Source organism: Lissotriton helveticus, chromosome 1_1 (genome assembly GCF_964261635.1).
Source record: "Lissotriton helveticus chromosome 1_1, aLisHel1.1, whole genome shotgun sequence".
NCBI lineage: Eukaryota > Metazoa > Chordata > Amphibia > Caudata > Salamandridae > Lissotriton > Lissotriton helveticus.
Genome location: NC_136057.1, coordinates 347,225,134 through 347,250,251, shown reverse-complemented (window position 1 = coordinate 347,250,251; position 25,118 = coordinate 347,225,134). Strand labels below are relative to the sequence as shown.

The 25,118-nt window shown below is 45.6% G+C and overlaps 1 protein-coding gene and 1 long non-coding RNA gene across 8 annotated transcripts in view; one reads left to right on the top strand and one right to left on the bottom strand.

Annotated features, from left to right (window-relative positions):
* LOC144807864 (uncharacterized) overlaps positions 1-25,118 on the top strand; it is a 544,498-nt gene that overhangs the window by 203,935 nt on the left and 315,445 nt on the right. The gene's annotated exons all lie outside the window — the stretch shown is intronic.
* Positions 14,909-25,118, bottom strand: part of ETV6 (ETS variant transcription factor 6) — a 299,142-nt gene continuing 288,932 nt past the window's right edge. For both annotated transcript variants that reach the window (XM_078673411.1, XM_078673418.1), the window contains exon 8: positions 14,909-18,811. In XM_078673411.1, the coding sequence (XP_078529537.1) occupies positions 18,706-18,811 (106 nt within the window). In that variant the 3' untranslated portion in view covers positions 14,909-18,705. The remainder of the gene's footprint in view (positions 18,812-25,118) is intronic.

Genomic DNA, 25,118 nt, shown 5'->3' with positions numbered 1-25,118 from the left:
CATCGTAGTTCACTCCCAAGTGTCCTTAATCTTTAAAATTGTAACTTGTTCGTTCTCTATAGAAAGTCAATGGTGATTCACAGCTGTGTTTAGACACTGCACGCGTCCCCCATGGGTCTCCTGTGTCCCTTCCTTGGGTGGTTCCTGGTTGGCCCAGCGGAGGGCCATGGACCTGAGAGGCTATTTGAGCGGTTTATAGTGGAAAGATCCCGCTGCCAGCCGCGATTGCCAGAGTGGTAAGGGTCCGGTGAAGAGCAACCGCTGAACTGCACTGAAAGTATAAGTTGATGCTCCAGACACCACTGGGGGAAATTAAAACACTAAAAGAACTATGGACAATAGAGGGTCATAGGAAATGGGACCTGTTGGGTATTTCTAAAATTAGCAATGTTTGGTGGGATGGTGGGTAATACAAATGCCAGAACTTTAGGAACAGTTACACCTAACAGGAAGTCAGTTCCTTTGATGAAAAATCACATAGACAGACTGCGGGACATCGCAGAAGAAACACTGTTGGAACTGAGAGTTGAGCTGCCCCTCTACACAGGCATCTTATATCACAGATCTAAGCCACACTACTTAATGAAAGTCTACAAGATCTAGGGAGGCTCAAGGATGACGCATGGGAGGAGTCATGTAGCTACCCGTGGGAGGTGGCCATATGTGCAGGGTTCAGACTGGTGCAATTAAAGATATTTCACAGGGCATATTTCACTAGACCAAGGCTATTAAGGATGGGCAAGGTAGAAGAAAACCAGTGTCTTAGGTAAGGCAGACACTCTATGGGGCTGCCCAAGAACACGGGTATACTGGGACAAGGTATGTAGCTAACTCATTGGTTGTGGGAAACAATATGGTGCTCACCCATCAACTCGTGATGTTGGGTATTTGGGGTGAACAAACCCTACATAGGTACATGCGTCTCTTTTGTAATGTTACACTGATGGTGGTTAAACAGAACATAGCCCACCACTGGGGGGGGCGTAGGCTCCAACAGTGGCTGAGTGAAAGGCAAACCTAACTTGGAGCATGAAGTCTTTAGAGGTGGTATATATGGCTTAAGGATGTCCCCGCAAATTCAAAAAGGCGTGGAGCTCCTGGAGAACTGGAGATGATGACTTGGAATGTGACAGGGTCATAGCTGGTTGGAAAGCCTCCACTTCAGCTGGAATGATGAGACCGAGTTCCAGCAGAAAGCCTGAATTGGATAGACATTGGGGGATGCTGGGCAGGTCTAATTGTTTAGTAGATGGTATCGAAAATGGACACATGTAAGCAGATGGATGTAGTAATATGACAGCGGGTCTCAATACTAGTTAGTAGTTTATGTATGAGTCTGCTTGTTGCAAAATGTAATAAATTGAGTTTAAAAAAAATCTAATCTAAAATATCTACATTAGGTAAGCTAATGGACCCAGACCTCTTGCCTAAACTGTTAACTGTGGCCTGAGAGGAGCACGGAAAGAGTTGACCCACTCCCTCTTATACGAGGACAAAGAAGTGGACTCAAAAGGGTCTGATGTCAGACTTCCTGTGTGGCTACAAGGACACAAAAAGCTCTGAGATGCCTTTTCCCTGAAGAATCCAGCTGACCAGTGGTAACCGGACCTGGATTGGAAATTGTTGGCCTCCACCTGATGCTTTGCGTGTCCCCAAGTGCCGTTCTGCGAGGTCCCAGGGGTCTTACAAGTGTACTCTTGTGGATGTTTAGACACCAGAAGAGTTTGGAAAAGTTTGAAAACTTTTCCGCCAGAGCTTCAGTGTAAAAGTATCTGACCACCAGTTCCACAGTATCGCTAGAATTTCATATTCATTTTGCACGGAGATCCCCTGCACAAAAAAGGCAAAATCCCATTTCGAGTTGGAATTTGGTTACTTTTCCATAAGAAATCACAAAAGCTTGAGATTGTTATTGGGACCAACGTGCTTCAGATATTCGGCCTTTGGTTTCACGGCGGCAGCGACAGTTTCAGCAACATCCAGTGTAGAGCGGATTTTAATTCCAAACAAGTGACTTTTTTGAAGTGGGACTTACAAACATTTTTTGAACTTTGACTTTCAGAATTTACAAGGACCAATCCACTTGGTGCATCCGACCCATGCACCATAGCAGTCCGCTTCAAATCGCTAAGTCCTGGTATACCAAGACCATTTGACTACCATTGTGCTTTTTAATGATATTTTCACATAAAACTCTACAACTCTTATCTCGGGTGTAAGTAGGCCCATATTTGTTGTCTCGCTTGGGGCTCAGTTGGCCACCTCTGATTGCTCTTCTAGTTGGTATCTCAGTTAATGAGAGTGAACATACAGCAGAGGACACTATACAAATGTGCAAAGCTTCTGACAATCTTTTGTATACCACGCCTGGCCCCTGGTTGTGTGTGCTAAGAGTATTTGCTATATAATCCAGGCCTTAGTGCTGCTTCTGAGAGCAACCGATGAAGAACAGATACACAACAGACCAGGCCCAATTATGCACACCTGTGCACACACACACAAGCAAATGTACACCCTCATTCCTTTACACACACAAAATCATAACTTCTTAGGCAGCTACAGTGAAGGGGAGACTGACAGAAGAGGATGAGGTGGAGAGGAGAGCGAAGAGGGTAAGGTGGAGAGAAGAGGGTGAGGTGGAGAGAAGAGGGTGAGGTGGAGAGAAGAGGGTGAGGTGGAGAGAAGAGGATGACATGGAGAGTCCAGGGTGGGGAGGAGAGAGAAGAGGGTGAGGTGGAGAGAAGAGGTAAGTGGAGAGAAGAGGTAAGTGGAGAGAAGAGGATGACGTGGAGAGTCCAGGGTGGGGAGGAGAGAGAAGAGGGTGAGGTGGAGAGAAAAGGGTCTATAAACAACAGAAGTAACAGAGGGTCTCAAATAAAGTGCCCGAAAATGACAACAGGTCAACCACAACCATGAAACCACAGTGATATGCCACAGAAGTTCTCTGCAGAGTGCGAGAAATACCCATCAGTCACCATACGGATCCGCCCTTCATCATTTGGGATTTTATCCGTACCACCCGTCTGAGAAAATCGGTGCCACACACAAAGGTCAACCCGGTGGTAAGGGGGTTCCTAAGTGGATGGTGGCAATGACAGTGAGGTATGCCACTCGATGTTAATGAGTGGCCAAAAACATGGGACTGGGGTGTGCAGTGTTGAAAAGGGTGAAAGGGTGAAAAAACCAAAGAAGGAGTGCATTAAAATTGGTTTGAAAAAAGGCACTTAACAAAAGTTTATTCGGTGTGTGCCTGACATACCAACGTTAAAAGTCAATGTGACCCAAGGCAGTCTAGTTATGTGGACGGCCTGAGGTGAAAAATGGTCAACTAGTTTCTGCAAATAACGGACTCTTGTGTCTTTGCATTCATCAGGACCAACAATGAAATTAAACTACTGCACCAAGTGAAATACATAAAGTGAAGGGAAGCACCGGGAAAACAGAAAAGTGAACATTGTCACCTGAAAGCTCCGGGTGCCCTTACAGTCTGGGTTAATCCCTGTGGGAAGAAAAAAGGTTGGGTATAACTATCGTTTAATTCTGGGCTGGTAAGAAAGTCCACCACTGTGGATCTAACATAACATCATCTTCAAATTGAGGAAATACGGGCATTTAAAGCACTTATGGCCCGATATAGAAATATTCAGTAAGAAATTTCATAAGCAGAACGTTTCCCAGTCCTTACCTCGATCTGTAAGGTGGACTGGCCTCACCCCACCTGGCAGCGGCTCAGGGGAAGATGAAGCACCGCTCTAAAAGACATGTGGAACACATATCAACACACAGTATGCACAGAACAAGGACGAAACACTTCATGATCTCAATAGCCAGAAACAAGATGGAAAGAGTATTGTCTCGAAAGTAAAATCGTGCCCAGCAATGGCAGGGCCGAGGTTCCATATGGGAGCGAGTACTCTCCACTACAACGATGTAAAGATGTGGAGAAAAGAAAAGAAAAGGAGGGAGGGTCCCTCTTACCTATCCGTCGGTACTTCGGGGCCGGCGTCCTGGCCGTCTGGAGAGGTAACGAGCAACCAGGTGATCGCCTGTTTAAAAGCCGTGCTACCATTAGTCGCGTGGTCACGTGGAGCCCTTCACTGCCTCCCTCAATTGGCTGGGAGTGGATGAGGCCCGCGATTTGATTGGCTGTGCTGACTGAGAGCCAAATCACGTCGTTGGTTAATCTGTGATGTGGAGTCATGGTAACGGATACACACGACACGAAGCGAGTGTAAACAGACCAAAGCACTCGCGAAGTTAGGAGGGGTCATGAAAGGAAAACGAGGCTAAGGAAAAGAAAACACAGCATTTTTTTAGTATTGCCGCTGAACATAATACCTGGCTGAGAGTTAGTAGGGCCAAACGGGGGGCAGCGATGAATATGTATAGATGGCTTAAGGCTGTAAGTGAGCAGTTTACCACCGTGACGTCTGATCAAATAATGCACAAAAATGCAGAATAGCTATAGAAATTCATTTGAGTCGTCACGAATTTGACTTATCACAAATAAGTCTTTATAGATGCAATGTCCTGAGTATATGGAACACATAGGACAACAGGAAAGCACCTGAAAAAAGGGGGAAGGACCAGAACGTACGGCCCTACAGTGTTCAAGATGGACAAATGCAGTGGCGTCAGGATGGACAAATTCAATTAAGTGACGTCACTAGACCCCATGAGTTAAATTCCTCACAGGATGGAAGGTAAGTACCAGGGCCTCAAACAGATAATCACACCTCTGGAAAAAGCACTAGATACACTCTCTCAGAACCGTGTGCTCAATGCCCAGTATGCAAGTAGACGGATGGGGGAGTGTTCAGGCCTGATGATATGATATGGTGCCCTGCCTGGTAATTAGCAGTGGTTCACAGAACGGACCACGGAATATCATCGTTCAATCCGTCTTTGTGAGTCCCCAATTTCAGTACCCATCTTTGTTCTTTCGTCAGCAAGTATTTGGTCACATCTGCTGTGTGTTTGGGGATGAAGGGTTGCTCCAAAACAGTCCATTTGAATTCCGAGGCTAGATGTTTCGCCTCAAGAAAGTGGGCAGTTAACTTAGTGGCTTGTCTGGCACACCTGATGGTGCTCTTGTGCTCAGATATCCGTATGCGGACCTTGCGTGTTGTCATTCCCACATATTTATAGCCACAGGGGCAGATGATGAGATAAACCACATGGTCACTATTGCAATTGGTAAATTTAATTTGCTTCCATGGTCTTGCAGTGCCGATGTCAACTTCCAATGATTTCGATGTCTGGGCACAGACCTGGCAATTACCACAGGGATGATGCCCCTGGACAGGAGGGAGATTCCATAGTGCTCCTACCGCCCTTGGTGGATCTTCACGTGGCCTAGTGTGTACTAGTCTGTCCTTCAGATTAGGACCCCTCTTGAATGAAACCAAGGGGCGTGGAAGTGTTAAGCGTCCAGAGTTCAGTATTGGCCAGTGTTTTTTAACAACACTTTGTATGGTGTTGGAGAGGCTACCAAAGGTATGAACAAAAGTTAGGCGGTCCAGATCCGGCTTGGGAGGTCTGGGTTCCAACAGTGCTTCGCGATTGTTGTTCATCGCCCTTTTCATGGACCTTTTAACAAGTTTGGGTGGATATTTTCGTGCCACCAGTTGCATGCTCAGCTCATTAGAATGTTTTTTGAAAGCTGTTTTCGTGGAGCAGTTCCTTTGAACCCGTAAAAACTGGCTGAAGGGTAAACTTTCTTTTAGTGCTTTAGGGTGGTTGCTGTCAAAAAGCAGTAGGGAGTTCCTGGCAGTGGGCTTCCTATACAGTTCTGATTGTAGGCCCTCGGGGCAAGATACAATTAGTAAATCGAGGAAGGCCAGTCGTTGGTGTCCCACCTCAATGGTGAACTTCAGGTAGTTGTTTCTGCTGTTCAACCAGCCGAGAAATTCTAAGCATCTGTCGCTTGACCCTCTCCACACTACAAAAATGTCATCGATATACCTTTTCCAGGTCTTCAGGTTATCGATAAACGGGTTTCCATTATTCAGTACATGATTCTGCTCAAACCAGTGGACATAAAGGTTCGCCAGACTGGGGGCGTAAACGCTCCCCATGCTGGTACCCGATGTTTGTAGGTACACTTGTTCTTCGAACTGAAAAAAGTTTTGTTTCATGGCCAGTGTGGCACAAGCCATTATGAACTGGACGGGAGTGATGCTATGTAGTTCCCTGGACTCCAGCAGATGGTGCACAACATCCAGTGTCTCATCCTGAGGGATGGAGGTGTAGAGTGCCTCTACATCAAATGAGACTAAGAGATCCCTCTCAGAGTCAAATTCGATGTTGGGTAGCAATCTAAGCAGGTCGGTAGTGTCCTGGAGATAAGTGGGCATTTCCTGCACCATCGGTCTCAAAAAATAATCCACAAAAGTGGAAAGGGGTTCTAGGGCTGATCCTATCCCCGAGATGATGGGGCGTCCTGGCGGTGGTCGTTGCTCTTTGTGGACCTTGGGTAAGGTATAGAAGTAAGGCATCTTGGGATGTTCCGTGCAAAGATAAAGGGCTTCAGCTGGTGTAATCCATCCCTCTGCAGATGCTTCTTCAACCATAGTTTTGATGTTTCGTTTCAAGTCGTCTGTAGGGTCGTGACCCAAAGGGGTGTAGGCATTGCCAGTGTTGAGTTGTCTGAGGCACTCGGCTCGATAAACCTCAGTGTCCAAAATAACAACCGATCCGCCCTTATCGGCTGGCTTTATTGTCAAGTCCTTGTTATCAGTGAGAGATTTTAGTGCTAGATGGTGTGATTTGGACAAGTTGTGGAAAGTCTTATGTTTAGTACTAAAGAGGTCATCCATTTCTTTCTCAAGTGCTTGTTCATAGGCTAGGACCTGGGGAGGCATGAGATGAGTCGGTGGAGTAAAAGTAGACTTACATCTCAATCCCGTATTCACATCTTCCTCATTCTGCGTGGAGGCTTCTTTATTAGCAAAGAAGAAGTGCAGTCTAATCTTCCTGAGGAATCTTGCCACTTCCAAACGGGTCTCAAACTCATCATTAAGATGGGTAGGCACAAAGCCCAGTCCCTTATTCAGGGCCTCGTCTTCTGTAGCAGTTAAGGTGTGTTTGCTAAGATTCATGACTATACTTGGGCTGCACTGCTCTGTCCCGCCTCTTTGTTCTTGGACGAGTTGCTCCTCGGAGTCCTCACCTCTGTCGTTGTTGGTGGGGGGCTGAAGTGGACCTGGGGCTGTGTATTGCCTCTCCTTCTGCCGCGGGATCTGCCCCGGCCAAACCCTAAAAAAGGCTGCCCGTTAAAGTTATTTGTTGGAAAATTCCCGGGAAAGTTGGTCATATGAGGTCCCATGGGTTGCTGAAAAGGACCCGGTTGCTGTGGAGGGAAGAACGGGGGCATTCCACCAAACTGCCACGGGTTGGGTTGCCACCATTGTTGTTGCTGATGTCCCCTCCAATTGTTCTTGAAATTACGTTTGCCTTGACCGCGTCCTCGTGTGTTAGAGTGATCGCTACCAGTGTCGCTCCCTGAAGAATTGTCACCTGAACTGGATGTACTGTAAGACGACCCCTTTCTCTGACCAGTGGTGCCCAGAGCCGGTGGAACATAAGTGTCACTTGAGTAGGGATATATTTTCTCAAATTTAAATTTGTCCAGATCTTTCCTGAATTTGTCCATCTTGACCGACAAGGTGTGCTCCCTAAAATCTCTGTTGTTTTTGTTGGAGTCATCTAAGTTCTTGGTAAAGACTTTAGAACTTATGGTAGTTTTGATTTTAGACTCAAGAATTTGAATTTCTATAAGCAAGGTATCTGCTATGCGTTTAGAGGTTTGAATAATTAAAATCAACCAATCCCTGGTACATCTCCAAGCGATAAGGGCCCAGTTTTTTAAAAACTCCCTATCGCTTAGAAACAACCTCGGTGTGTTTGTCACTATCAGTCCCGTTGGGGCACAATCACTGCGTAAGTATTGTGCCATGATGGTGCCATGTAGGGCTGTCCTTGTTTGTGATTTCTTTAGACCTAGCAGTTTTCCCCACTCGTCCTCACTTACGCTAATGACAGAGGTTAGAGATTCAGTCAAATCTGGGTGTTCTGCAAGTGCTGCCAAGAGATCTGAATCAGAAAACGATAAACCATGGTTTTCTGCCATGATGAAGAGAAGTGTGACGTTCAATGTGCAAAAAGTGTTCTAGAGAGGCGAAAAAAAGTTCTAACCACAACTAAGTGACGAACTATTACTACGAACTCAACTATTCGTGGAACAAAGGTCCGCAGTTAAGAAACTGCACTCAAATCAAAAAACACTACGGTAGGGGGGGACCTAAGGGGAGTTTAAAGACCAAGCTCTGAGGTTCTTGGGGATTGTACTCAGAGCTTGGTCTTTAAACTCCCCTTAGGTCCCCCCCTACCGTAGTTGTGGTTAGAACTTTTTTTCGCCTCTCTAGAACACTTTTTGCACATTGAACGTCACACTTCTCTTCATCATGGCAGAAAACCATGGTTTATCGTTTTCTGATTCAGATCTCTTGGCAGCACTTGCAGAACACCCAGATTTGACTGAATCTCGAACCTCTGTCATTAGCGTAAGTGAGGACGAGTGGGGAAAACTGCTAGGTCTAAAGAAATCACAAACAAGGACAGCCCTACATGGCACCATCATGGCACAATACTTACGCAGTGATTGTGCCCCAACGGGACTGATAGTGACAAACACACCGAGGTTGTTTCTAAGCGATAGGGAGTTTTTAAAAAACTGGGCCCTTATCGCTTGGAGATGTACCAGGGATTGGTTGATTTTAATTATTCAAACCTCTAAACGCATAGCAGATACCTTGCTTATAGAAATTCAAATTCTTGAGTCTAAAATCAAAACTACCATAAGTTCTAAAGTCTTTACCAAGAACTTAGATGACTCCAACAAAAACAACAGAGATTTTAGGGAGCACACCTTGTCGGTCAAGATGGACAAATTCAGGAAAGATCTGGACAAATTTAAATTTGAGAAAATATATCCCTACTCAAGTGACACTTATGTTCCACCGGCTCTGGGCACCACTGGTCAGAGAAAGGGGTCGTCTTACAGTACATCCAGTTCAGGTGACAATTCTTCAGGGAGCGACACTGGTAGCGATCACTCTAACACACGAGGACGCGGTCAAGGCAAACGTAATTTCAAGAACAATTGGAGGGGACATCAGCAACAACAATGGTGGCAACCCAACCCGTGGCAGTTTGGTGGAATGCCCCCGTTCTTCCCTCCACAGCAACCGGGTCCTTTTCAGCAACCCATGGGACCTCATATGACCAACTTTCCCGGGAATTTTCCAACAAATAACTTTAACGGGCAGCCTTTTTTAGGGTTTGGCCGGGGCAGATCCCGCGGCAGAAGGAGAGGCAATACACAGCCCCAGGTCCACTTCAGCCCCCCACCAACAACGACAGAGGTGAGGACTCTGAGGAGCAACTCGTCCAAGAACAAAGAGGCGGGACAGAGCAGTGCAGCCCAAGTATAGTCATGAATCTTAGCAAACACACCTTAACTGCTACAGAAGACGAGGCCCTGAATAAGGGACTGGGCTTTGTGCCTACCCATCTTAATGATGAGTTTGAGACCCGTTTGGAAGTGGCAAGATTCCTCAGGAAGATTAGACTGCACTTCTTCTTTGCTAATAAAGAAGCCTCCACGCAGAATGAGGAAGATGTGAATACGGGATTGAGATGTAAGTCTACTTTTACTCCACCGACTCATCTCATGCCTCCCCAGGTCCTAGCCTATGAACAAGCACTTGAGAAAGAAATGGATGACCTCTTTAGTACTAAACATAAGACTTTCCACAACTTGTCCAAATCACACCATCTAGCACTAAAATCTCTCACTGATAACAAGGACTTGACAATAAAGCCAGCCGATAAGGGCGGATCGGTTGTTATTTTGGACACTGAGGTTTATCGAGCCGAGTGCCTCAGACAACTCAACACTGGCAATGCCTACACCCCTTTGGGTCACGACCCTACAGACGACTTGAAACGAAACATCAAAACTATGGTTGAAGAAGCATCTGCAGAGGGATGGATTACACCAGCTGAAGCCCTTTATCTTTGCACGGAACATCCCAAGATGCCTTACTTCTATACCTTACCCAAGGTCCACAAAGAGCAACGACCACCGCCAGGACGCCCCATCATCTCGGGGATAGGATCAGCCCTAGAACCCCTTTCCACTTTTGTGGATTATTTTTTGAGACCGATGGTGCAGGAAATGCCCACTTATCTCCAGGACACTACCGACCTGCTTAGATTGCTACCCAACATCGAATTTGACTCTGAGAGGGATCTCTTAGTCTCATTTGATGTAGAGGCACTCTACACCTCCATCCCTCAGGATGAGACACTGGATGTTGTGCACCATCTGCTGGAGTCCAGGGAACTACATAGCATCACTCCCGTCCAGTTCATAATGGCTTGTGCCACACTGGCCATGAAACAAAACTTTTTTCAGTTCGAAGAACAAGTGTACCTACAAACATCGGGTACCAGCATGGGGAGCGTTTACGCCCCAAGTCTGGCGAACCTTTATGTCCACTGGTTCGAGCAGAATCATGTACTGAATAATGGAAACCCGTTTATCGATAACCTGAAGACCTGGAAAAGGTATATCGATGACATTTTTGTAGTGTGGAGAGGGTCAAGCGACAGATGCTTAGAATTTCTCGGCTGGTTGAACAGCAGAAACAACTACCTGAAGTTCACCATTGAGGTGGGACACCAACGACTGGCCTTCCTCGATTTACTAATTGTATCTTGCCCCGAGGGCCTACAATCAGAACTGTATAGGAAGCCCACTGCCAGGAACTCCCTACTGCTTTTTGACAGCAACCACCCTAAAGCACTAAAAGAAAGTTTACCCTTCAGCCAGTTTTTACGGGTTCAAAGGAACTGCTCCACGAAAACAGCTTTCAAAAAACATTCTAATGAGCTGAGCATGCAACTGGTGGCACGAAAATATCCACCCAAACTTGTTAAAAGGTCCATGAAAAGGGCGTTGAACAACAATTGCGAAGCACTGTTGGAACCCAGACCTCCCAAGCCGGATCTGGACCGCCTAACTTTTGTTCATACCTTTGGTAGCCTCTCCAACACCATACAAAGTGTTGTTAAAAAACACTGGCCAATACTGAACTCTGGACGCTTAACACTTCCACGCCCCTTGGTTTCATTCAAGAGGGGTCCTAATCTGAAGGACAGACTAGTACACACTAGGCCACGTGAAGATCCACCAAGGGCGGTAGGAGCACTATGGAATCTCCCTCCTGTCCAGGGGCATCATCCCTGTGGTAATTGCCAGGTCTGTGCCCAGACATCGAAATCATTGGAAGTTGACATCGGCACTGCAAGACCATGGAAGCAAATTAAATTTACCAATTGCAATAGTGACCATGTGGTTTATCTCATCATCTGCCCCTGTGGCTATAAATATGTGGGAATGACAACACGCAAGGTCCGCATACGGATATCTGAGCACAAGAGCACCATCAGGTGTGCCAGACAAGCCACTAAGTTAACTGCTCACTTTCTTGAGGCGAAACATCTAGCCTCGGAATTCAAATGGACTGTTTTGGAGCAACCCTTCATCCCCAAACACACAGCAGATGTGACCAAATACTTGCTGACGAAAGAACAAAGATGGGTACTGAAATTGGGGACTCACAAAGACGGATTGAACGATGATATTCCGTGGTCCGTTCTGTGAACCACTGCTAATTACCAGGCAGGGCACCATATCATATCATCAGGCCTGAACACTCCCCCATCCGTCTACTTGCATACTGGGCATTGAGCACACGGTTCTGAGAGAGTGTATCTAGTGCTTTTTCCAGAGGTGTGATTATCTGTTTGAGGCCCTGGTACTTACCTTCCATCCTGTGAGGAATTTAACTCATGGGGTCTAGTGACGTCACTTAATTGAATTTGTCCATCCTGACGCCACTGCATTTGTCCATCTTGAACACTGTAGGGCCGTACGTTCTGGTCCTTCCCCCTTTTTTCAGGTGCTTTCCTGTTGTCCTATGTGTTCCATATACTCAGGACATTGCATCTATAAAGACTTATTTGTGATAAGTCAAATTCGTGACGACTCAAATGAATTTCTATAGCTATTCTGCATTTTTGTGCATTATTTGATCAGACGTCACGGTGGTAAACTGCTCACTTACAGCCTTAAGCCATCTATACATATTCATCGCTGCCCCCCGTTTGGCCCTACTAACTCTCAGCCAGGTATTATGTTCAGCGGCAATACTAAAAAAATGCTGTGTTTTCTTTTCCTTAGCCTCGTTTTCCTTTCATGACCCCTCCTAACTTCGCGAGTGCTTTGGTCTGTTTACACTCGCTTCGTGTCGTGTGTATCCGTTACCATGACTCCACATCACAGATTAACCAACGACGTGATTTGGCTCTCAGTCAGCACAGCCAATCAAATCGCGGGCCTCATCCACTCCCAGCCAATTGAGGGAGGCAGTGAAGGGCTCCACGTGACCACGCGACTAATGGTAGCACGGCTTTTAAACAGGCGATCACCTGGTTGCTCGTTACCTCTCCAGACGGCCAGGACGCCGGCCCCGAAGTACCGACGGATAGGTAAGAGGGACCCTCCCTCCTTTTCTTTTCTTTTCTCCACATCTTTACATCGTTGTAGTGGAGAGTACTCGCTCCCATATGGAACCTCGGCCCCGCCATTGCTGGGCACGATTTTACTTTCGAGACGATACTCTTTCCATCTTGTTTCTGGCTATTGAGATCATGAAGTGTTTCGTCCTTGTTCTGTGCATACTGTGTGTTGATATGTGTTCCACATGTCTTTTAGAGCGGTGCTTCATCTTCCCCTGAGCCGCTGCCAGGTGGGGTGAGGCCAGTCCACCTTACAGATCGAGGTAAGGACTGGGAAACGTTCTGCTTATGAAATTTCTTACTGAATGTTTCTATATCGGGCCATAAGTGCTTTAAATGCCCGTATTTCCTCAATTTGAAGATGATGTTATGTTAGATCCACAGTGGTGGACTTTCTTACCAGCCCAGAATTAAACGATAGTTATACCCAACCTTTTTTCTTCCCACAGGGATTAACCCAGACTGTAAGGGCACCCGGAGCTTTCAGGTGACAATGTTCACTTTTCTGTTTTCCCGGTGCTTCCCTTCACTTTATGTATTTCACTTGGTGCAGTAGTTTAATTTCATTGTTGGTCCTGATGAATGCAAAGACACAAGAGTCCGTTATTTGCAGAAACTAGTTGACCATTTTTCACCTCAGGCCGTCCACATAACTAGACTGCCTTGGGTCACATTGACTTTTAACGTTGGTATGTCAGGCACACACCGAATAAACTTTTGTTAAGTGCTTTTTTTCAAACCAATTTTAATGCACTCCTTCTTTGGTTTTTTCACCCTTTCACCCTTTTCAACACTGCACACCCCAGTCCCATGTTTTTGGCCACTCATTAACATCGAGTGGCATACCTCACTGTCATTGCCACCATCCACTTAGGAACCCCCTTACCACCGGGTTGACCTTTGTGTGTGGCACCGATTTTCTCAGACGGGTGGTACGGATAAAATCCCAAATGATGAAGGGCGGATCCGTATGGTGACTGATGGGTATTTCTCGCACTCTGCTGAGAACTTCTGTGGCATATCACTGTGGTTTCATGGTTGTGGTTGACCTGTTGTCATTTTCGGGCACTTTATTTGAGACCCTCTGTTACTTCTGTTGTTTATAGGTTCTTGGGGATTGTACTCAGAGCTTGGTCTTTAAACTCCCCTTAGGTCCCCCCTACCGTAGTGTTTTTTGGAGAGAAAAGGGTGACAGAAGATGGTGAGGCGAAGAGAAAAGGGTGAGGTGAAGAGAAGAGGAGGGTGAAGCAGAGAGACGGGAGGGTACTAGGGGGAGGTTGAGGCAGGAGTGAGGATAGTGAGGAAAAGGGGAGGATGGTGTAGGGGAGTGGCAGAGTGATTCAGAAAGAGAGAAGAGGGTGAGGAAGAGAGAAACGTGAGATGGTGATAGAAGGGGAAGTCAGAGGAAGTTGGTGCAAGATGAACGTCCGGCGAGGTCAGAAGAGAGAAAGGAGTTTAAGGCAGACACAGTGGAGGGATAAAGATGATGGTGGGGCAGTGAAACCGGTGGATAAAGTGGAGAGAGAAGAGACTGGTGTGGAGAGTGAGTTGGAAAGAAGTAGGGGGTGATGTGAGTGGGATAGAAAGGAGGGTGTAGTCGGGAGAGAGGAAAGCTTGTCAAGGGGAAAGGAGGGTCAGGTAGAGAGAGCAGGCGGGGTGATGCCCATAGGTAGAACCCTCTAGAAATACATGGTTAAAACTAGTAAACAGAACCCGGCAGTAGGTTTGGACTGCAGCTCACACCCGTACATGACCATCCAGCAGGCCCAGACCCAGCTCTCTGACACCTGGGAGACTGGACAACCCCACCAAAGTATATGGCCAACCAATCCTTCTTCAGATCCCAAATCCTGCAGCCCGGCCTGTTGTAAAGTAGAGCACAGCTAGCTTCTCACTACAGGCACTCTTGAACATGAGCGGCAGGTGAACATCTGGGGCAACATTTGGTTTCACCTCGAAAAGCTAGCAGTATTTCACTGAAATGCCGTGCCCCTCTTTCGAGCTGCATTAATCTCTCTTTTGGTGATCCCACTTTGTGTTTCCGTAACAACACAAAAGGGGTATACGAACCGTGACAACTTACCTTAACGGGTACCATCCCACCGACTTAAAGGGACCTTGTCACTCGTGTGTTCATATTTTTCCAAACACATGGGTTTACTCCTCTCTGCAATGAGGCAGAGGCAGGATCCTAAGACCTCTCCACCCTCTTAAAAACCAAGCAACGCCAAGGTCCACAAAGAAGAAACCAGAGACTCTGTTACAAAAGTGTGTTTTTAATTTTTTGTTACCGAGATGATGTAATTACAAGTATTTTAAAAATTATTTGCAACTCTTGGCCCTGAGATAAGGCATTTTTGTGTGTATTCATATGTTACATTCACTCAGTACAATCCCTCAGCCCACACCTTAAAAGAAATGATATCTAAGAAAGTAAAAACAAAGACAGATGTACACGTCTAACATTTTGGACCGCAGTCTTGAACGTTTTAAAAGCTCTGGAGATCAGCATGTGCAGAGAACTCGCGACTGTCACTTGTGTTGGGCTTCCTCTACTGGTGCCTGAAATAGTGTTTGTATTTGGGGTCCCTCTGGGTTTGGGTTGAGTGTTCAGTGGCCAGTGATATCTGTGCCCATGTCATTATCAATGGTTCAAGAGGAGAAATAGCAGATGCTCGGTGCAGACAGAACTCAAACCAAAGGACCTACTAGTGCAATGTTGGGCGAGCAGAGGGGCATGCATGTGCCACTGGAGCTACGTGGGCGCACGCCTTGAGACCCTAATGGGTGATTAGCCACGCTCTAGAAGAACCCTAATTAATTGATTGATTGATTGGTGAGCAGGAAACTGTCCGCCGCTTGAAACTCTGGTTGGTGATTATTCTGTACCGTTTATATCTACCTTCCCGTTGCATCGGACTACCATTTTAATGTTGAGCCTGGGCAGTGTCAAATGTGAAAAGTAATCGGACAAGTAAGAGACTGGGAAATGAAGACTATTAACACACTCTTTCATGCTCATCTATTTCACTCACCGATCAGTGCTAGGAGTCAAGGCCTTTGAATTTCTTGCATCAAGCAACTCAAGAGTTGGTATGCTTTGCAAAAGTCTGCAAAACAGTCACAACGTGCACTCTTCATGCATCTCATGTAGCATACAGTGACAATGAGGTCAGGTAGACTAGGCCTTTGAATCCATTCTATTGTTAAATTGCCAACAAGGGTCACTGTCTGAGGGACATTTTTCTTCCCAGCCATCCTACAGGTTTTGTTACCAAATTTTAGATAAATCAAGCAACAATCCAATGCTCAAGGCCCGCTTCATCGTACCAACTCGATTGTCACAATCAGAACCTTGACTGACCCTAATCCCATCCTGTTTACTTACTAGTGCTTAATCTTGGATACCTTACGTTTGTCAGGCTGCCTTTTAAGAGCAACATATTTTTGCCATCTACCACACAAAGCCCTCGAACTTGCACACTATGGCAACCATTCCCAGCACTGTCGGACACCTTTAGATGCCTCTGCCACCTCCCAGTCAAAAGTACTATCACCCAGTCTTCTAATTCCCCCGTTATAGGTGTTCCAAATCTCATCTCTTACAAGTCTTCCAAATATCACATCTTGCTAGCCTTCCAATTTTCACCTCTTGCCTGTCTTCAAAACCTCACCTCTTGCCGGCCTTTTAAACCTCACCTCTTGCCGGCCTTTTAAATCTCACCTCTTGCCGGCCTTTTAAATCTCACCTCTTGCCGGCCTTTTAAATCTCACCTCTTGCAGGCCTTTTAAATCTCACCTCTTGCAGGCCTTTTAAATCTCACCTCTTGCAGGCCTTCCAAATCTCAACTCTTGCAGGCCTTCCAAATCTCAACTCTTGCAGGCCTTCCAAATCATCTCACCTCTTGCAGGCCTTCCAAATCTCACCTCATGCCGGTCTTCCAAGTCTCACCTCATGCCGGTCTTCCAAATCACACCTCTTGCCGGCCTTCGAAATCTCACCTCTTGCTGGCCTTCCAAATCGCACCTCTTGCAGGTCCTCCAAATCTCACCTCTTGCAGGTCCTCCAAATCTCACCTCTTGCAGGTGAAATGGGAGATTTATTTAATCTAGACACCTCAATTCCAAATGTTGGCCAACTGCTTCTAACAATAGAAGCTGTGACAAGGCGCTGCACTCACTTTGAAAACCAGGTCAAATACACACTGCAAAAATGAAATATTTCTCAATATGCTACTTTAATCTGCTTTGCCAAGACATTGAACAGTGTACTTTGTGAGATCCTACCACACAACGAGGCTCTCCACAGCTGTTAGCACAGGCGGGGTGACACATGCCAAGGGCACAATTGACTATAAAACCTGGCCAACACCGGATGCATGAATCAGTGGGTGAAGCTGGCAAAGTCCTTCAAAATAAAAACAGGCATATTTAGAAGTACTAGTAGTATCTTTATGTGCATAGTCCTGCACACCTCTCGAGCTTTCTAGCCCCACCAAATTGAAACTCATATCTTGAAGGCTGCCATTGACAGTTTTATCAGCCATAAGACCTATCGTTGGAAGAGTTTATGCGAGGCATGAAGACAGGCCTTCTTTCACTTGACAAGAACATCATTCCTTGCTCACCATCATAAACATTCCTCGTACTGCCCATCTCTCTGGCTGTAACCCTGCACCATAAAGACTGAAAGACTTTTTGAAGTCAACACGCAAGTGCTAGGAAAAAGATACACCTGGGTGTAGATTGGGGCGGTGGGAAAGTTAGGAATCAAGCTAGAAAGATTTTAAAGATGCTGCAACTACACAAACTTTACAATGGTAGCAGGATGGAAGGTCAGATGCAGGATAAGACAGCACAGGCAAATACCAGCATCAGTCTTGAAAGTCACGCCACATCTGAGATAGGACAATCAGAAGCCAGCAGTAGGTGGCACCATAGGCGTGAAATGATAACAGATAGATGTCATCAGAAGATATGACAATCATAGTGCTGTAGTGGTCGAACAAACCAAAGAAACATTCCTAATCAAGGTCACTGGTAGATTTCACACAGGAAGTAATGTCACTGCTAAAAATACACCATGATCACAGATAACAAAATGTCATAATGTGAAGTCAACAGTGAGGGAACAGCAGGCAACCCACATAAGACATTGTGTTATTATTGAAATGATGTTACAAAAAGACATCATTTTATCACAATCTAGTTGGTCAACAAAGAGATTATAGACCTCATTTGGTTGAGTGCGTAAGCCGGAGAATGGTAAAGGCAAGAAGTTCTATCTCAGGCATGACCATAAGGGGTGTCATAACTTGAGCCAACCGAGCTGTTGTATGATCGAACTGGCATAGGAGATGTCACAGATTTCTCAATTGAAGGTGGACACCAGCTGATTCAGTGAGGTACTACAGTGACAACAATTTTGAAAATACATGATTCGCTATCATTTGAGGGGATACATTTTTGTTTTAAGAGTGAACAGACATATTTTCTTGAGAACTGTTGAACAGCCAACTCAAGTCTGCATCTCCTTCATGTGTTTCACCTCAGTCACAGGCAGCAGGTATATCGTATCACCTGCGCGTTGGGCTCCAAACACCACTGTAAATGATGCCCATACATAGAAGTAATTCAGAAAATAATGCATGTAAATAGTGCTGGAAGACAGACAGGGTGAAGGAGGGATTGTCAGATTACTTGTCAACATCCCATTAATGACAATATACAAGTTGTATGCAACGTTTACCAAGGGATGCTCCCATTGGTGAAGTCCTTGTACATATGAACAGAAACTTGAGGAATAGGACGCGATAGGAAGGCTGATCTGCAAAAGTACAAAAATATGATTCAGATGGAGAGAGACAAGTGGAACCCTTGTGGGAAGCTGAAGGGCTGATGCTTGAGTCCAGGCGAGCAAGTCCCTGCTCCCGCGCTCTGCTCTTTATTAAGGTGCTTTAGATGCAGCAGGTCATCTTTCTCCTTTTGCCCACTCTGCAGTGGTGCTGGAGATTTTGCCTCTTACCATTTGGAGCAACACTAGTCCAAACTCCATTTTCAACACTCGTCTTCCTGGTACAGCTGTTCGTCCAGCTCCTGCGACTCGAGGTGCTCCAGGCGGTCGGTCCGGCCGCTCATGATCTCGTCGGGTGTCTTCATGAACCTGTTGGGGGAGGGGGGGGAACAACCAATAAACTCATTCTCTAATGTGCCAAAGGAAGCAAAAATCCTCCAAGAGAAGCAGACGGCAAAACATATTGCATCTCCCACATTCCCGATTCTTTTTGACACATCAGCTGAGCGATATGTGCTGCACAATAATGTACGTATGATTTAATGAAGGCAAACTTACAACAGCATGATGCAGGTGTGTAATGAGGGATTTGAGTGGGTATCGAATGTCACAGGGGGTGTTTGGGACAGTTGAGGTCTAGGTGCACCACCGCCTGTGTGTATTTTCAGTCACACAGAGGGTACGATCCTATGGATAAAAGCGACTGTTGCTGCACAGGGGGTAGCTTATTTGTCCATAACCGCTGCTGTGGTTTGGGGAGTTTACGAGAATGTCCAGAACATTGAAAGAGTCTTTATTTGACCATGATACGGTGAGAAAACTTTGTGCCTTTCTGCAGAGGGCCTTTGCCTTTTTGACATTGCCATGGGTGTTGCATAGTGTGGGGGATTTTTTATCACTCCAGCTGCACTGACTGAGGGTCTAGGGAGGACAGACAGGCTAAAACAACAGAGTGGTGTTGGGTTCTGCAGTAGAGGTGTTGAGTATAGATTATGTGGATTCGTGGAGTTCTCGATCTCTTGAGAGAGTATCCAAGAACTGAAGCAGGGTGTTCTTGACCTGGCAGGTGGAAATCTATTTGAAGAGCCATTTTCTTCAGCTTCAAATAGATCAAGGAAAGAAGAGACGGCTCGGATGTGCAGCGGCAGGTCATGCCAGGCTTTATGACTGATGTAGGAGAAAGCCCTACCTGCGGATCAGGTACTGCGTATGTGCACGAGCAGTATTCCGGCTGAGTGGAAGTGTGTGGTGAGTTTGTGGAATGTGATGCAGTTTTTGAGATAAGTTGGACCTGGGTTGTGCAGGGCTTTAAAGGTGTATATGAGGAGTTGAACAGAGATTGTTTGTGTATAGGAAGCCAGTGGAGCTCCCGAAGGTTGGGGTGATGTATGTGCAGCAAGTAGGTTGCAATCCTGGCTACTGAGTTCTGTATGGTTTGGAGTTTCCTGGTCAGTTGCTTGCTAATTCCAGCACAGAAGGTGTTTTTGAAGTCCAGTTTGTTTGTGATGAGGGCTTGGGTGATGTTTTTTTTTTATAAACAAATGTTGTTGATTTTGGCAAGAGTGTAACAATACAATAATAAAAATAAACATTGCATCCCGATCCACTCCCGTCTTTCCACCAGTCCCCAGTTTGGGCAAATTACAACGGCAAAAACACATTCCCATGTTCAGTCTCTAATGAAGCAGATAGGCTATAATATTTCCTCCGTTTACCCCAAATTTTATTGAATTCCTGAGGACATCGCCAGGCAATATTGAACAGTTCTTCTTGCTCGGCACATCCGTCCATACCAGATTGCCCCAGTTTCAAGCTAGGCGGTTGTGGTGACTTCCAGGAGAGCCACCAGCCCTACTAGTGTCCTGTTGCCTCTTGCCCGTCCAAAACTATCCATAAGACCCAACAGGGCCATCTTCGGGGTCAGTGTGAGGTCAGAGAGGGCAGCACCTATGCAGGTCCAGTATTGGGCAATACCAGGACATTGCCAGACCACATGGAAAAAGTCAGCTGAAGGAATGGAAGGAATTTAGGAAAGCTCTAAAGACCTGGCTTTATCAACAAGCATACTAACAATCTCGCACGCTTTAAAACCCTGGTCACGCCCTCTGTCTTTCGATAGCGCCACGAAAAAAATCGGTGTCATTGCGCTTAGAAATCATTATTAACATAACATAACAAGGAGACAGACAGAGTACATCTGGGATCTTGGAGAATACCCGCATGCCAGAGTTATTAGGTTACCATGTAGGTGATGTGCAGATAGTGTATTTGGTTTAATTTAAGTTTTGCAGAGATCGCAAGTTCCAGAGGAGCCATACTGGCCTCACACTATTCCAATAATCCTCCAGCTCAAATTACCCACCCCTCCCATTTCGGTCTGAGTGGGTTTAGAATCTCTAGGGCGTTACAAACAAGGGCACGATCCAGCTGGGAGAGGGTGATGGTTTTATGGGTGCTGGTGGGTAGCTATTTGAAGATTTTGGATAGCTTCTTTGGGATGTGGAATCAGCAGGTAGTGACAGTGCAGACTTGGGCCGTCATGGTGAGTAGATTGTCAAAGACGATGCTGAGGTTCTGGTGTGGGTCCAAGTTCTGCCATTTACCAGATGGAGTCCCATGCTGAGGATTTTGTGCCAGAAAAAAAAAAATCACGATTTCTGTCTTGCCAGTGTTCAGTTTGAGACAGATGGTTTTCATCCAGTCAGCGACTTCAGTCCTGCACGCTGCAGACTAGTTCCAGGTGTTCAGTGTTTTTTTTTTCAAAGAGAAAGTGTATTGTGTGGGTCATCGACAAAGATATGATGTTGATTCCATATACGCAGATGATGCTGGAAAGCTGGACCATGTAGATGTTAAAGTGGGTGAGGCTCAGTGAGGAGTTTTGCGGTACTCGGCAGATGAGGGTGCGGATGTCGGGGCAGAAGGGGGTCCGGCAGACTGTCTGGGTTCGACCGGTCGAGGAGGAGCATGTCCAGCAGAGCTTAGGTCCTTGGATTCCGGTTTCATGCAGTTGTTGGAACAGAATGGGGTGGGATACTGAGTTGAAAGCTACGGGGAGGTCCAGAAGGATGAAGGCTGCAGTGTCTCCTCTGTCCATGAACACATAGATGCAGTCTATTGCAGCGAGGAGGGCAGTCTCCGCGCTGTGGTTCGGTATAAAACCGGATTGAGTGGCGTCTAGGAATTTGTTTTCATTGAGGTGGCGCCTGTTGATCAGCTTCTCCTGGATTTTGGCCAGGTCAGGAAGCTGGGAGATGGATCTGTAACTGGCTAGTGCTGTGGGACCGGTGGAGGGTTTCTTGAGGGAGATGCGGGGCCTGTGGCATGTTTGTAGGCGTCTGGGTAGGTGCTTGTTGTGATGGAGGTGTCCAGCATTGGAGTGCGTGTAAAACTGATGGGTTGCAGTCCTTTGATGAAGATATGGTGGGAGCAAGGGCCCGATGGGACTCAGGAGCGTATAGTGGAAGCGGTTACTTCCATGGTGATGGCGGGCCAAGTCATCAGTGTGGTTTCTTTGGTTGAGATGTGGAGGCACACTGCCAGGTCGGTAGGGTCTAGTCAGGGGTCGAAGTTGCCATATGCCGTTTATCTTGTTGGAGAAAAACTTGGACAGCTTGGCGCAGAGGTCCTGCGAGCGGCTGATGCAGGTGGAGCCTACTACTGGGAAGGTAAAATCTTTCCCGATGGTGAAAATCTCTTTGCTGCTGATGGAATTGGTGTTGATGTGGTCTGTGAGTGTGGGGCATTTGGTGGCTCTGATCAGCTGGTGGTAGCGTCTGAGCGTAGAATTAAAGGTGTTTCTGTCTGGGTTGTCCTGGTTCATTCTCCAGCTGCGCTCCAGTTGTTTGCAGTGGTTGTTTGGTCATGCTGAGCTTATCCTTGTACTGTCTGGATCATGTGGGTTTGTTGGATTAGAGGGTGCATTGTGTTAAACATTGTTCTCGTTGTCTTCTTCAACCAGCCTTTGTACAACAGTACTGCTTTACAGAGGGTTGCAATACTTGTATCGAAGTTGCACCACCTGAGTATTTTGTAAAAGTCTATTTACATATAACATTCCATAAAAGATGAAAAAAATTAATTATTTTTCGCTTGCAGGATGTGTATTTCTTTGCTTTATTTAGTGTAGTCACAACCACAGCCAACGCGTTTCGTTCTGGAAACAGAACTTCTTCAGGGCATGCGATGTCTTATGAAATCAGAAAAGAGAGATGTATCTTGAATTCCTTTTCCAAGTGTGTGGTGAGCCACTGATAAAGCATGACTCTCAGAGTATACAGAAAATTCTGACGAAGTAAATTTTGCGCAAATCAAAATATCCAGATGAGGTATACAGTACACCTCCTTCAATGTCAAAAAAGTATATTTCAATTTCAAATGTACTGCTCGTGGCTCGCCGTAATAAGGCTCCTAATAGCAATCCATTCCCTTCTTGGCCGTCTTATATATTCGAAAACGACCGCCGACGGTAGTATCATACCAAGAACTTGATTGCTATTAGAAGCCTTATTACGGCGAGCCACGAGCAGTACATTGAAATATACTAACATCCAGGCCTACTTGCGAAGCGGAGGCCTTTGTTACACGTCTCTGGTTAACACGTTTGACATGTCCGAACAGCTCCTCCCAAAGAAAGAGCAAAGGCCGCATCGGGGAACAGAGGAAGCTTCTTTATTTAAATAGTTTGGCAAATGCATATTATATATATATATATATATATATATATGTATATATATATATATATATATATATATGTATATATATATGTATATATATATATATATATATATATATATATATGTATATATATTATATATATATATATGTGTATATATATGTATATGTATATATATGTGTATATATATGTATATGTATATATATGTATATGTATATATATATGTGTATATATATATATATATATATGTATATATATGGTTCATGTAAAAGATGCTCAGATACGAGGCCGCACTCCACGAAACAGGCTGGTAACATACCACTTTATTAAAATCATGCAGCTTCCCTTCTCGTCACTCTGTCCCTCGGCCTGACGCGTTTCGAAGCCTTTGTGCTTCTCATCAGAGGCCACCGCCAGGATTCACAGTTACTTGCCGTTCACGCTGCCCCTCTGCATGCTCTTTAATTACTTCCATTCGCCTCCGGTGTGCGTTCATAATCAATTAGTTCTCATGTTGCATGAAGCTGCATGATTTTAATAAAGTGGTATGTTACCAGCCTGTTTCGTGGAGTGCGGCCTCGTATCTGAGCATCTTTTACATGAACTGTAATCACGGCGGCTCCGGCCGTGGGGGCAACGCACCGCCGAGAAATCAAGGGAAGGTCCGGAGGAGTGACAACATTCATTCTTTATCGGCGCTGCAGGCGAAATAAATCAATCATGCAGAGTCTCATCTGGGGCCCACTGGAGGGCTGAAAAATGGTCCCAAATTGAAACCGGCAGGAATCAAACCCACTGGAGGGTGAGAATGTGCCACAAAAAACTACGTGCCCCAGCATGCAACATGAGAACTAATTGATTATGAACGCACACCGGAGGCGAATGGAAGTAATTAAAGAGCATGCAGAGGGGCAGCGTGAACGGCAAGTAACTGTGAATCCTGGCGGTGGCCTCTGATGAGAAGCACAAAGGCTTCGAAACGCGTCAGGCCGAGGGACAGAGTGACGAGAAGGGAAGCTGCATGATTTTAATAAAGTGGTATGTTACCAGCCTGTTTCGTGGAGTGCGGCCTCGTATCTGAGCATCTTTTACATGATATATATATATATATATATATATATATATATATATATATATAACCTACTGGCGATAGCCAGTAGGTATATATAGGTAGGATTTTTTTCCTATGGGATTTTTGAACATTCTATGTCGAATAACTTTGGCGTTTGAGGACAGAATTGGCTGAAATTTTCAGGAAAATGGAACATTGCAGAAAATTTGGGGGGGTTTCGTCAAGGGGGGGCCGAGAAAAAAGGGGGGCCCCAAAACTTGTTTTTCCCATGCAATTTTCCATAGGGCGGTTGGCCTCACTTTTAGCCTGAACGGCTGAATGGATTTACACCAAACTTGGCAAAATTGTAGGGACTGGTAGCCCGATGTGCCTTTGCTATGTCTCAAGATATAGGCTCCAGTTGTTTTTACGAAAATTAACTTTGAAAAATATATATTGGGCTACATTGGGCTATATATATGTTGGAGCCCAAATGTAGCCCAATGTAGCCCAATGTAGCCCAAAGATGGCCACCAGAGACAAAAAAAAACAAATGTAGCCCAAATATCAGCCAGATGTAGCCCAACTATAGCCCAATGACAGAATGTCCCAGAGTGTTCTAAAGAACAACTAGAGCGCTAACAGTCTTACTTATGACAAAAGTATGGCACACCTGAAGTCATCTTGATTGGAATAAAGTGTTAACACTTAAAACATTTAATTTGCAAAGGAACAAAATGAGGGGGTTCATTTTGCCATAGAAATTATGATTAGTGCTGAAGAAAGAAAAATTAGGGCACATTTTGAGTGACTTCTCAAATCCTCTTATATTTCATTAAAAAAATTCTGATATGCAGTCTCCCAAGATAGCCACCAGAGACAAAAGAGCCCAAATGTAGCCCAACTATAGCCCAATGACAGAATGTCCCAGAGTGTTCTAAAGAACAACT